Raw genomic sequence first — 14409 nt, 5'->3', positions numbered from 1 at the left:
AAGTTGACAGTACCAACCATCACAGTACTGGTGGGCCTTCTCTCCAACACCACCTTTCTTCATTATAACTTTCCTTAGAAAGGCTGGTGAAGGGGCTGGGGATTTAGCTCAGTGGTAGAGCGCTTGCCTAGGACGCGCAAGGCCCTGGGTTCGGTCCCCAGCTCCGGAAAAAAAGAACCAAAAAAAAAAAAAAAAAAAAGAAAGAAAGAAAGAAAGAAAGGCTGGTGAAACTGCTCAGCAGTCACAAGCTCTGCCTGCTCTTCCAGAGGGCCAGATGGGTCTGTAACTCCAGTCCCATGGCATCTGACACTTTCTGGTCTCCATGGGTACTGAATGTACATACATGTGTAACCCAGACACACATGCAAAGCAAAACTTACCCATTCGCATAAAACAAAACCAAGATTAAATATTTTAAAAAACTCATTCAGGGGCTGGAGAGATGGCTCAGTGGTTAAGAGCACTGACTGCTCTTCCAGAGGTCCTGAGTTCAATTCCCGGCAACCACATGGTGGCTCACAGCCATCTGTAATGAGATCTGATGCCCTCTTCTGGTGTGTCTGAAGACAGCTACAGTGTGCTCATATACAAGAAATAAATAGATAAATTAATTAATTAATCTTTTTATTTATCTCATTCAGATTTATTTTATTTGAATCCGTGTGTATCTATCTGTATGCACTGATGTGCACTGCACTTGCACAGGCGCCAGGAAAGACTTGAAGATGCCCTGGAACTGGAGTTGCAGGTCGTTGTAAACTGACCAAAGTGGGTGCCAGAAATCAAATTTGGGTCCTCTGGAAGAACAGGTAGTACTCTTCTCTGTAGCTGTGGCTGGACTGGAACTTGCTACATAAGCCAGACTGGCCTCAAACTCACAGCAGTCCACCTGCCCCTGGCTCCTGAGTGCTGGGTTTATTAATAAAGCATGTGCTACCACACGGGGTTTCTCATAACTTTCTTAAACTTTAGGTCTGGTTATAGGCACTGACTAGCCCCAACGCTTTTGCTCAGGAACTACCCATGATCTTAACTTACTCAGGAATCTATTAGACGCCTTCCACAAAATGTTTGTAGGCACAGCAATCGTCTAGTGGCTTTCATTACAGCTGTCCAGCTCTGTGTCTCCTGGCTAAGGTCAAGTGCAGAGAACTCCTATCTCTCTAGTCCATCCAACCTCCCCATCCTCCTTGCGATTTCTCTCACCAGGATTTTAATTCAACAGACTGTGTTCTTTGTTTCTCAAGGCTCCTCAAGCTCCCACTTTTCCCTTTGGCCAAGTGATCATATCTGTGACGCCTCAGTAACCTCAAGGTTATTGTGCGGTATTTGCAGGCCATACACATTTGCCAAAGAGAAATTTACCAACACTAAGCCTAGTTTGTGGGAGTGTTTGGTCTTCTAATTACTGACTTGGAGAGCTTGCCTGCAGATGTAGGAGTCGACCTCAGCCCCTTCTGCTTCTGCCTTTGGAGTGCTGGGTTGTAGGCAGAAGCTGCCGTGCCAGCTAAGAAGCTAGTTGTTGAATGCAGGTTCTTTATGGTTTTGGCTTTAGTGTCATCCCCCACCCCCACTCTCAACCCTGCTGGGATTGAGCCCAGGTCTCACATATGCTATGCAAATGTATATCCTCAGCTCCCCTCCCTGCTTTTTGAGACCAAGTCATATACAGCCCATATGACCAAGGATGACCTTGAGTTTATCCTGCTTCCACCTTGAATGCTGGGCTTATAGGCATGTGCCACCATGCCTCATTTTATGACATCATGAGGCTCAAGCCCAGGGCATTGTGCACAGTAGAAAAATACTCTTACCAACTGAGCTCCATGGTCAGCCCCATCAGGAGTTAAACATCTTTGAAAAGATTCACTAATTTGATATGCATGTGAGAGCAGGTGCCTACAGGCCAGAGGACTCTCCTGCTGCTGGCATTACAGGCAGTTGTGAACTGCCTAACATGGGTTCTGGGAGCACACTTGAGCCTCTGTGGAGCAGCATGTGGTCTTAAGTACTGAGTGATCTCTCCAGCCTGAGTTTTTTCATTACAAGTATTTATGTTGTATGATTGCGCTTGTGTTTGCATGTGAGTACGGGTGTATGTGTACCAGAGCTCAAGTGTGGTTTCACGTTTGCCGGGCTAGGAGGCCCTCAGGCTTTCTGGACTGTCCTGGTTCCACCTCCTCACAGGAGTACTGAGATTATAACTCTGAGCTGCCTCTAGCGGGGTATTGTTAAACATTCCTTCTAAGGTCTCAATGGCAAACTGAGGCAGGAGTTCACTCTGGAACCAAGGAGTTTACTGGTGTGCCTTACAGATCCTAAGTGAGGGGTTACTTAAAAGGGGTGGCACCTGAAAAGCCTTTATCCACAGACCTGTGTTAAGGCTGCTTACCTACAATAGGTGGTAAGGAGCCAGAGACATCAGGTGAGACCCTCATGCCTCCCCCCAGCTCGCTCAATCTCCCTCCCTCTCTCTCTCTCTCTCTCTCTCTCTCTCTCTCTCTCTCTCTCTCTCTCTCTCTCTCTCTCTCTGTGCAGGGAGTTCACACTGTCAATACACCCAGCTGGAATGATCTCTGGGCAGCAAAAGGGCAAGTTGATTGCCTCAAGATGGTGGCAATACTGTTTAGTCCTCTTCATACTACGCTAGCCCTTCAGTGTGGTGCTCCCCACACATGAAAGAAACTGAGTGAATGGGCACGGCAGTGCATGCCTTTAGTCCCTGAAGACGCAGGTGCGTCTCTGAGTTTAAGGCAAACGTGGTCTACAGAGTGAGCTCCAGAACAGCCAGGGCTGCACAGAGAAACCCTGTCTCCAAATAGAAGAAAAAAGAAGCAGCAAGAGCTAGGGCCCTGGGACTTGCAGACATGTACCATGCAGCCAGTTGGACTGGCTCAGTGTAACAGACAGTAGAAACATTTTTCACCAAAGTGTAAAGAATTTAACAACACTGACATTTTATTAAGAAATGTCTTTATTTTAAACGATAGTACAAAATTGTACATATAATATAGATCTATATAGGTATACATACAGAGATGCTCATCCACACACATATACACAGAAGCTTGTGCATCAGAATCAAACTGTTTATCCTAAATAAAAAAGAAACTTTTGTTTTCCTGAAAGTTTACTATACATAAAGCTGCCGGACAACTTGAAAACCAAGGTGACACTGAGAAGAATCCCGGGGAACCCTCCTCTCCATGGCCTTGGCAGAGCACACACTGGGCCAGGCCAGCGAGCACAGTTGCTACTGTAACAGTTGACATAGCGAGACGCCAGAAACTACGTGGGAACAGAGGGATAACCTAGTTAGTTCTCAGAAACAAATCACCTCAGAACAAAGTATGTGGTTGGGAAGGAGGAGAGAAAGGAAAGGTGAGTCCCACAGATTAGAGATGACCGACTAATTAGGTTCCAGTGCCTGGCAAAGCCTTCCAAAGACAAGAGCCGTGGGACAGCAGAAACAGTAGTAGGGTGGGGGGTAGAGAGGATCACAATTTCCTGCTATTAACACGCCTAATTACTTGTATAGAGTTTAGGAATTATCTTCCTCCCCCTAACCCTAGAGAGGTTAAAATGTTTAAAAGGACAGCACCAGAGGCTCAAAGCTATTTAATTCTAATTCACATCCTTCTTGCTTTTGGTCTCCTGGTAAGTAAAGTAACAGAAAATGGAATACAAACTCTGAAAAGTGTAGAGGCACCATGGTAAATGGCGCTAGAGCCGGTCTGGCATGGTGGCTCAGTCTGTAATCTTTGTACATGGGAGATTAAGGCACAAGGATTGCTGGGAGTCCTGGGCTAGTGTGAGACCCCAATTCAAGGAAAGAAAACAAAACACAAAACAGAGGTAAGAGCATAAAGTGCGTGCTGGGAGTCTTGGCGTAAATTCATCTGCTCGAGTAGAGAACAGCAAGCTTAGTCTCCAATAAACTGGGACAAAAAGTGACTCCTGCTCACTGTTCAACTTCTGACAAGAGTTCACCACCTGCCTCGGCTGTTACAGCATTGGAAGTGGCGGATGTTAGGCAATGACCGCTTTACCATTCTCAGAGTGAGTTATCTCACAACATGAGATTCTGAACTGGGAATGCAGAGCCCAGGGTGTCTGTCCGTCCGCAGCCCCTCATCTGGGTTTTCCTGCCTGGAAACTAGAGGGCTTTTCATTTCTCATTGAGACAGGGTCTCACTGTATAGCCCTAGCTGGCCTGGAACTCAGAGAGCCACCCGTCTGTCTGAGTGCTGATATTAAAGGTGTGCCCATGCCTGGCTCTGAGGGGTTTTTGAAGTGTCAAGGCAGCTTCAACAGGCATAAAAGGCAACCAGCCATGGAGGGGCAGCTCACTTTGATCCCTGTCACTGTGCACTGCATGGTGTCTTTGTATTTGCTTGCTTTCCCCTGAGCATGGACCATCTCCCTGGGCCTCAACTCCCACAGTGATCCTTACTCAGTGCTCTCCCTCCCCCAGCCCTCCCAGCATTCCATGTACCTCCCTTTGGATTAAGGGAATTCAAAGAAACCCTCTCTATGTAACTTAGTAAGCTTCCAGGTTATCCCAGATAATTTAGAGCTTAATCTCAAAGAGAAAACTGGAAGATCCATTATGTACTTACATACAAATACACTGAGATGCACCCAGCAAAGGGATAGGGTGCCTTTAATCCCAGCACTCAGGAGGGGACGGCAGAAGCAGGGGCTTCTCTATACATTTGAGCCAGCCTGGTCTACACAGCAAGTTCTAGGCAGCCAGAGCTACATAGTAAGACTAGAAACAAAACAAAATAAAGTTAATATACATCTGACAGAAAAATATCTTTTAAGGCACAGAGTTCAGAGCAAAAACTCCATAAAGCTGTTTTCTCCTATGTCAGCCATGAGGTCTCTGCTCTGGCACTGCAATAATGCAGCCACCCAGAGGCAGGAACATAGAGGAAAGGCACATTTATATGTCTGTCATGAATTTCCTGAAGCCAGGAAAAACAGAAGTTGTAACATTTTTTTCTCTACTGGGGTGAAAGACTTACAACCAAGATGCAAATGTAGGGTCTACAATTAACTGCATTAATCTACAGCCCTGAATTAACACTGGTATTCCTGTAGCAGCTTTACTGGAGTCCTAAGCCTGGTGTTGTCCCTGCTCGAGCCCCAGCTCTGAACACCTCATCTGCTACTTGATTCTCACTAATCCAGCTCCACTAATCCGCTGAGATGTCTTAACTCAGAAGATCTAAGGTCAACCAAACCAGATGAGGATGCCTACGGTCCTAGCACTCAAGAGGCTGAGACAGGAGGACTGCCCTGAGTCTGAGGCCAGCCTGGGGTACAGAGTGGCACCCCGGTTATGTGAAGTCATGAAATAGTAATTAATGTATTTGTGTGTATGTGCTGTATATATATGTGAGTGTGGAGTGTGTGTGTGTGTGTGTGTGTGTGTGTGTGTGTGTGTGTGTGTGTGTGTGTGTGTGTGTGTCCAGGCTCATATATATATGGGCAGAGGGTAGGAGGGAGTGTGGTGTATCCTCCTCCATTACTCTCTGCCTATCCACTTGAGACAGTCTTTCTCTGAACCTGAGACTCACCTTTTGGGCAAGGCTGGCAGCTAGCCAGCCCTAGTGACCCTCCTGCCTCATCTTTCTAGAGGACTGGGGTTACAGGTGTGCCAGAAACCATGCCTGGTTTGTTAGCGTGGGTACTAGGATCTGAATTTGGGTCTTCAAATTTGCATATAGCAAGTGTTCTTATCCACCAAGCCATTTCTGCAGCCCCATCTTTTGTTTCTGAGACACTGTCTTCATGTAGCCCAGGATGGCCTCTAACCCTGGATCCTCTTGCTTTGACCTCCTCCCCAGTGTGCTGGGATTTCACACACATTGCCCTATGTTTGACTATTCAATACTTAACTTCTAACTAACTGAAATCACTCTCTTCCATACCCTCTCCCACTCAGAGCAGTGTAATCAAAAAGCAAAGCCTACTTCCTTTTTGAGATGATAGATGTCTATTAAAAAGTAAATAAAAGAGAACCTTTTTTCCTGTCAACCTCTTTAAGACATTGTCCATCTCTTCTTTTCTATCTCAGAGACCTCATGTTCAAAAGTGACTTGGAACAACGGAACCAGTCCTCCCTAAAGATAGAAAGAAGCTCTGCTCAGAAGGGAGGACTCAATGGACAGACTCCCATCCCCACAGGCACTACTCAAGAGAACGTGGCTCTCCTCTGCAGAGTTAATATCTATTCCTTTAAAGAAGGAAGGGAATTAAAGTCAACATATGCTCTAAGAATGTAAACAAAAGCCATCTATGAAGAAACTTACTCTCTCTAGTTACCAAGGCTCTGAAATGCCACCCACGACAGCTTATTGCTAGTACCCCATTCCCAGGGTGTCTCAGAAGAGCCCTGCAAACAGAAGGATCCACAGCAGATGAAGCCACCATCTTAACCACACACAGCTCCTCCCTGTGCTTACACAATGCTCTCAACACACTAGAATAATCTTTGATGCTCAGATCCGTGGAGCAGACCTAGCCACAGTGCCAGCAGTGAAGGTTAATTTTAAAATGATTATTTTTGCCTATAAACTCCTAATAGTCAATTCTGCTAAATGTGATTTGGAGAATTATGTTTCAGTCTATTTTGAGCCAGAAATGATTCTATACCTCTGGAACACTACAACAAATTATTACACTAATCAAGGTAAATAGAACCAAGTTAACTGCCAACCCTTTTCCAGGTTAAAAATGCATGTTTTCTTCATGATCACTAATTAGGAAACCATATTCTCAACAGTCAATCAAATGTGTACTTGGCACATGTCCCTCTGGTTTCTTCTAATTTGCAATAAAGGAAGCAAGTCTACATTACCTATCCTCAAGCCCTCTCTGCGCTCATATTCCTCTCCCACTTTGGGGAGACAGGGTATACACAGGCCTCAAACTTGATAAATCACAAAGATGACCCTCAACTTCTGACCTCTTGCCTCCTCTCCCAGTTCTGGGACTATAGACATGTACTATCACACCCTGTTTAAAAAAATGTTTAAACATTGTTTTTTTGCATTCCTGGGGATTGAACTAGGACTAGGACCTCATAGAATGATATACAAGGGCTCTCCTCCTGGACTCTAGTCTCTGTGGTCTATGCTGCCCTAGAGTAGATCTCACTGTATTGCCTAGAAGTCTCAGCTTGAGACGCCAGTGACCCTTTGAGTTGGGATTATAGGCATGAGGCTCAATGTTCAGCTGTCTTGTTTTTGTGGTTTTGAGAAAGGCTCACACACCGTAGTTCAGGCTGGCCTTGAACTCAATCTTCCTCCTGTAGTTCCTGACTGCTAACAAGCGTAAGTAGTGTCCAGCTATACAAACACATATATCCACTTCATGCTAGAGAGACCCGTCCCAACCCTTTCTCAAATACCCAGCACTGAAAATCTTTGCAAAAGTGTCTGAGCAGAGGGAATATACAGAGCAAAGGGAGAAGGGAGGTCAGCAAAGGGCCTGGGTGTGTGGCTGGCTCCTGGCTGTGGCAGTGACACCCACTCCCTTTGTCACCTGAGCACTCTAGGGCACAGACTCTACTGGCCACACTGAGAGAAGCAGCAATGCATTCACAAAATCAAACAGGGACAAACCTCCCCAGCCCAGTCAGTCCCTATGTCTGCCACACTCCTTTTTGACAGGATGCTAAGTGCTACAGAAAGCACCAGTGTCCCATGTGATATAGAAAATTTGGCCAAATTGTATACACTTTAAAGAGTTTTGAGCTTGATTTTATATAAATAGATGTTTGGAAGCAAGATATTGTTACAATGACAAACAAAAATTAATTTAAATTTTTTAAAAAACTGATCCTCCTGCTTGTGGTTTTATAAAGTCCAGCCAATATCCAGTTTCCATCTCTAGAGCAGAGACTTGGAGCCCAGAAGTCTGTCTGGCCACCTCCTGTGCTCTGGAAACACAGCCCGGAAGGCATGGCTTCACACACACTACCCATGTCAACACAGCTTCTCTCCTGTTTTTAGGTTTGGTGTCAATGGTTTCCTTTGCTCTCCTGGCCTTGTCTCCTTGTAGTCGTACGGTGCCAAAGGACGCACCCAGGGCTTCTTGCAGGCTAAGCAGTATGTTCTACCTCTGAGCTACTTCCTCAGGGCTTGTTTTTGTTTTTTCTCTGTTCCTTGTTAGGAACCCTGCTGGCTTGGAACTGACCACGTGGACCAAGCTAGTTAGAATCCCAAGGACCTGCATGCCTCTGCTCCCCAAGTGCAGGGACGAGAGCCCATCGCCACCACAGCTGGTCATTTCTGGGTTTCTGTTGTTATTTTTTGATAAAGATCTTACTGAAGCCAAAGCTACCTCTAACAAGTTATAGCGATTTTCTGTCTCACCCTCCCAAGTGCAGGGATTACAAGATCCACCATTATGCCTAGTTTAATTTTGTTTTTTCTTTTTATACTGGTATCTAAGCTACAGATACACAATTTATCGGGCAATCATAAGTCAAACCTTCTTTGTTAAGAAGTGTCTCTGTATGTAGCCCTGGCTATACCAGAACTCTCTCGTAGACTAGGCTGGCCTCAAACTCATAGATCCTCCTGCCTCTGCCTCCCAAGTGGAGGAATTAGAGGTGCACACCACTACACTTGTTTTTCCCTTGCATTAAGGTCCCACATAGTAGCCCAGGCTGGCCTGTAACTCACTACGGAGCTCAGGCTGACTTCAAATTCATGGCAACCTTCCTATTTCAGGTTCCCAAAGTGTGAACAACTGCATTTAACTAACTTATTTTTTGTTATTAATTTTTAAAATTTTTATTTATATGTATATATAAATGTATATGTGTGGGTATCCACACATGTCAAAAAAGAACATGATCCCTGGGAGCTGGAGTTCCATGTACTTGTGAGCAGCTTGATTCGGGGGCTAGGGATGGAGCTAAGGTTCTCTGGAAGAGCAAGCAAAGCTCCGAACCCACCGCTTCTCCACTCCTGCCTGTTCTGCTTTATTCGGACACAGGTCTCACTATGTAGCCTTGGCTGGCCTGGAACTTGGTATGTAGACCACATGGCCTTGAACTCACAGCGATCTGCCTGTGTCTATTTCCCCAGTGCTGGAACTAAAGGCACGCACCACAACATCTGGCCCTTTTACTGAAGGACTCCCTTCAGCTCAGGCTGATGTCAAAAAGTTTTCTGTCGCAGCTTCCTGAGTGCTGACATCGAAGGTGTGTACTGCCATGCCTGGCTTATAGATTTCATTTTAGTAAATTAATTAGGAAGAACTTATGTGCCTGCTCCTTTAGAAATGTATGACAGCCTTTACTCTTCCTCAAGAGGAGGTTTCCTACAACCTTGTCAGCTTCATAAATCTAAGGCAACTCTTCAGGTCACTTGAAATTTTTAAAGGCTCTTGGTGTATATGTATTACAAGTATTGAGTTAAAATCTTTTGATATAAAGCTAACTATTAAAAAAAATCAGGGGTTGGGGATTTAGCTCAGTGGTAGAGCGCTTGCCTAGCAAGCGCAAGGCCCTGGGTTTGGTCCCCAGCTCCGAAAAAAGGAAAAAAAAAAAAGTAAAAAAAAAAAAAAAAATCAACCCACAATGCCCAGTACTCTGTTTAAAGCAATGATATGAGCGGAGAGATTTGGTCCTGGTCCTTTGGTCCCTCCGATGCCCCTAAAATGGCTGAGTTTTCCAACTGCACATGCAGCCTTCCAAGGCTCAGGCCTTGAGCCTGGCTACTGTTACCTTCTTAAGGACATTCGAATTTGTACGCGACACTTGCCCTCTGTACTTTCTTCTTAAAAAGAGTAAGATGAGCGAGCACAAGTTGTGGCTGTTAGGAGGAAACAGTTTCTATGGAAACACTAGTGTGAGGCTCCGTGGTCCTTCCTGACTTCATGGCGTGTGTTGCTCTTTCTACCTCTTCCCCTTCTGTCACCACTACAGCATCCACTTCAGCCACCTCCTCAACCACGGTGAAATCCACTCCGTTGGGCTGCTGCCGAGCCATAGCCTCCAGCCTGAGCCGGTACTGCTCTGCCTCCTGCTCTTTCTTGAGGAGCTGGTGTCTGTACTCCTGGGCTCTTCTGTTGGCCTCCTGGAGCTGTTGCTGCAGTAGCTCTCTTTCACTGCCTTCCTGTAAAGCAAATGGTGTCTGCACAGTAAGAATCCTCAAGAAAGGACTTTCCAGATGGAAGACAGAAGAGTCAAGAGGGCTTCGACCCTAATTACCAGGGCGCCCACATCCTTCCTTCCCCCTTGCTCACTGATCAGAACTCACTCATTACCTTCATTTCCTCAACACTGTTTGTCATCTCTGCCATCCTCGGTCTCTTCACCAAAGGCAACTTCTCCTCTTCCTCTTCTTCCTCTTCAATTATCGTTTCCTCTGCAACCTGACCAGCAGGCACAGTTAGAACTACGAGCCAAAGCACACCATGGGAGAAAGTGAGCACACAATGTACCGAGGAGGCTTGTCTGATTGCAAGTAGAGAAAGGTGAATCTAATATTATCTGTTGGGCTTGGCTTCTTGTAAGGCGGGCGAAGCAAGTCTTCTACCGCCAAGCCACACCCATACCCCTGACGTGTTTTCTACGATCTCTCTTTAGTGTTCAGAATCTCTAGTCACCCACATGCCCCGATACATTGTGCTATCTCTTTAATGTCTGGAGTCGCCGGCTCTGGGCGCACACGGCCTTAGTCCCAGTGCTCAGGGGCAGATGCAGCCACATCTCGGCTAGAGCTCAGCCTGGTCTGCAGCAGGGCTACCAAGCAAGACCCTGTCTCACAAAGCAAAACCCGAAACAATGGAGCACGAGCTTAAGTCAAAAGGTGGCCAGAGAAACCAGAAAGGCAGCCCAAGCAGGAGGAAACTGAAGGTCACAGCATGAGCCCCAGTACTTGGCTTACACAGGGGATTCTATAGAAAACTCTCAATTGCATATATCTGACTACAAAAGGATTTGAAGATCCCAAAGGCAGCAGTTGCTGGGGTTAAAGTTAGAGTACACTGAGATAATTTGCAAAGGGTTTGCACATGCGTGACCTCTAGACCTACATCATCTTCTCTGTACAAGTGCAGGGCACACTCAGTAGGTACCAGCCAGTAGTCACCTGCTAGAACCGTCACTACAGACCATGACAGTGCCTACAGCAGGTCACAGAAGCCTGTTTCCTTACGGAATCTAGGCTGGGGTCAGAGACCAAGGTATGGGAGCTTCACTCCTTCTGAATCTTCTCTCCCTGACTTGTGGAGGATGCTCTCTTACGGGGCACACAAACACTCTACAACTGAGTGCATCCTAAGCCTGTCTTGTGAGATCTCTCTCTCTGCAGCCCTGGTTGGCCCTGAACTCACTATGTAGATTAGGTTAGCCTAGAACTTTTAGCCATACTCCTCCCTCTGCCTCCCTGGTGCTGAGTATCTGACTATCCCATTCTACTGTGTCTTCTGATCTGTTTTTTAAGATGTCCTTTTGTGCAGCCCAAGGTGGCCCACATTCCCTGTGCTGATCCCACAGGCATGCACACATGTGGATGCGAGCACTCACTTTCCCTCACAAACTCCATCTCCTAGGGAAACTAACGCAGACGGGGAGCCTGGCAATTGTTTCTTCTAAGAGCTTCTTTGTTCTGTCCTCTCTGGGCGTCCCCCGCCTCCTGCAATCTGTCTTAATGCCTCATTTTTAGGGGAATATGGCAGACCTACAATATCTGTAAACAAGCAGTTGTCTACTCGGTGTAACTCACCTGGCTGCCCATCTTGCATAGTTACAATAAACGGCTGGCCAATGCCTCCAGTAGGGATTGCGGTTTGGATGTTACCAAGAGGGACTCCATCAGTCACTATGGTGATGACCCTCTGGCCTCCACTCCCCACCACTTGCTGGATTGAGGAGTCAAGAGAATTTCCTTCTTCGATTTCTTCTAAATTAGCTAGAGATAACAAAAGTGAATTTAAAACGTCGTTTAGTTAAAAAAAAAAAAGTAAGAATACATATTTCTCTTTGAAGAATACCTCATTCTCTTTGAAATATGATTCAAAGTATTTTTGAAAAAGAAAAAAACATTGGTTGAGTTTTAAGATAGAGCCTTACTCTCTGCCCAGGCTGCTCAACCTGCCTCAGTCTCCTAAGTGCTAGGATTATAGGCCTGAGCAACAGTAACTGTTTGAAAAGCTTTTATAACTAAGTCAGGGGAAGAGAGCACAGGGAATTCACTAGAACAATATTCTCTAAAAATGTCCTAAGGTGTTAACAGTGCTCAATAAAGATAGGTTCTGGGGTTCAATGTGGCAGCATACCCTGTAATTACAACACCCAGAGGGTGAGGTAGGAGAATCACCAAGAGTTCTAGCCTGGGCTATGTAGTGAGATTCTGTTCCAAGAAACAAACTCTCAAATAAAAGAGAGAGAGCGAGTGAGTGAGCAAGAGGGAGGGGGGGGGAGAGAGAGAGAGAGAGAGAGAGAGAGAGAGAGAGAAGAGAAGAGAAGAGAAGAGAAGAGAAGAGAAGAGAAGAGAAGAGAAGAGAAGAGAAGAGGAGAGGAGATTGGTCGGTCCTATGCATAAATACATTTTGAAATGTTGGTTCAAATGCACTTTAACTTGCCAGGTATCACTACAATCCTTTTATTTGGGAGGCAAAGGCAGGGGGATCTCAAATTCCAAGCTACATATGGAGTTTGAGGTCAGTCTAAGCTACATGAGACCTTGTCTCAAAGAAAACTAAGCCATACATATACTTTTTAGGAACAGTGGAGACGGGGTCTTATGTAGTCCAAGCTAGCTTCAAAGTCACTACATAGCTAAGGATGATCCTCCTGCTTCTATCTCCCAAATGCAGAATTTCAGTGTGAGCCACCACACCTGATTTACATGGACTCTGTCAAGAAGTCCAGGACTTGTGAAAGCTAGGTGCACACTCATGTGTGCTCACTGCTTCCTAGCCTGCGTCTGTTAACTTTGGTTCGGGGGCCAGTGTCATCAGCCTCAATCAGGGAATGAGCACTGGGATTCCCCTAGAGCATGATGGGCTGCATTTCCCCAAGACCTTAGAGTCCTTTTTTTAGGCAGTAACTTGAAAGTCTAAATAAATCTATAAAACTTGGAAAAAACCTAAATTAGTATTGATGATTTAAGAATATGGGACATTTAATAGTGAACTAGTAAAACATTACAGCAAAGAATCAATGGGTTAGAGTCTGACAGACAGGCTGCATGGAAGGCGGCTCCGGAGCAAACCAAATAGTAAGAACAAGCTTACCACAGCATGTTTCTCTTAATATTCTGCCACACAACTAACTTGTACACATCCAAGTAAAAGACGTTAGCGGCAGGGTCTATGCAGTCCTAGAACTCATTATGTCAATGAGGCTGGCCTCAAACCCACAGAGATTAGAGATTTCCCTGCATCTTTCTCCTGAGAATTGGGTTCAAAGGTGTACATCACCACACACACACACACACACACACACACACACACACACACACACACACACACACACACACACACACACGTTTCATCCCAACACTAGATAGGAAAGAACTGCACACAGATGGGAGAGAGGAATGAGGAAAATCAGAAATCTAAAAAAATTTGTTTCATCTTTGACCACAGCTACAGACAAACTGCAACCAGCCTCCCTAACGACCAACCCCACCTCACCTCTCTGGGCCTGGCATTTATATCCTCCTGAAAAGTTCCCAGAATTCCAAATGTCATGCAATTGCAGGAACTATCTGTAGCTGGCAAACCACACTTCTGTTAGAGCACAAGGCAAAAAATCATGGTCAGCTGCCTTGGTCAGTCCTAATCAGTCCACCGCCCCACACCTAGAATTGAAAGCACATTCTTATAGTATCTGCCCTCCTTTGTGTTTTTAAAGAAACCAAAACTCCAGAATTCTTTTTTTTTTCTTTTTTCTTTTTTTCGGAGCTGGGGACCGAACCCAGGGCCTTGCACTTCCTAGGCAAGCGCCCTACCACTGAGCTAAATCCCCAACCCCAAAACTCCAGAATTCTTAAAAATGTCACTACAACATTTAGAGTTAGTACTGATAAGGAAAATGGCTAGCAGGGCTGGAGAGATGGCTTGGCGATTAAGAGCACTGGCTGCTCTTAGAAAGGACCTGGGTTCAGTTCTCACTATCCACATGGTGGCTGCTCATAACCACTGTCACTCCAGTTCCAGAGGATCTGACATGGTCTCTGGCCTCCTTGGCACACACATAGGACCTGGCAGGCAAACACTCATGCCTATGAAACTTAAGAAAATTGACTGGGGTGAAGAGAAGTTCTCATCCCCAAATGCCAATGCAAGAGTGATGTCACTGGGGTTGGGGATTTAGCTCAGTGGTAGAGCGCTTGCCTAGGAAGCGCAAGGCCCTGGGTTCGGTTCCCAGGTCCG

The 14409-nt window shown here is 45.7% G+C and overlaps 1 protein-coding gene across 2 annotated transcripts in view; it reads right to left on the bottom strand.

Annotated features, from left to right (window-relative positions):
* Positions 1-9592: 9592 nt before the first annotated feature.
* The window catches only part of Gabpb2 (GA binding protein transcription factor subunit beta 2), a 32915-nt gene continuing 28098 nt past the window's right edge, over positions 9593-14409 (bottom strand). For both annotated transcript variants that reach the window (XM_032897759.1, XM_032897758.1), the window contains exons 6-8: positions 11754-11939; positions 10291-10421; positions 9593-10139 (exon numbers count right to left, since the gene is read on the bottom strand). In XM_032897759.1, the coding sequence (XP_032753650.1) occupies positions 9840-10139; positions 10291-10421; positions 11754-11939 (617 nt within the window). In that variant the 3' untranslated portion in view covers positions 9593-9839. The remainder of the gene's footprint in view (positions 10140-10290; positions 10422-11753; positions 11940-14409) is intronic.

Source organism: Rattus rattus, chromosome 3 (genome assembly GCF_011064425.1).
Source record: "Rattus rattus isolate New Zealand chromosome 3, Rrattus_CSIRO_v1, whole genome shotgun sequence".
Taxonomy (NCBI): domain Eukaryota; kingdom Metazoa; phylum Chordata; class Mammalia; order Rodentia; family Muridae; genus Rattus; species Rattus rattus.
The sequence above is the reverse complement of the archived record's forward strand: the minus strand, read 5'-3'. Positions and strand labels throughout refer to the sequence as shown.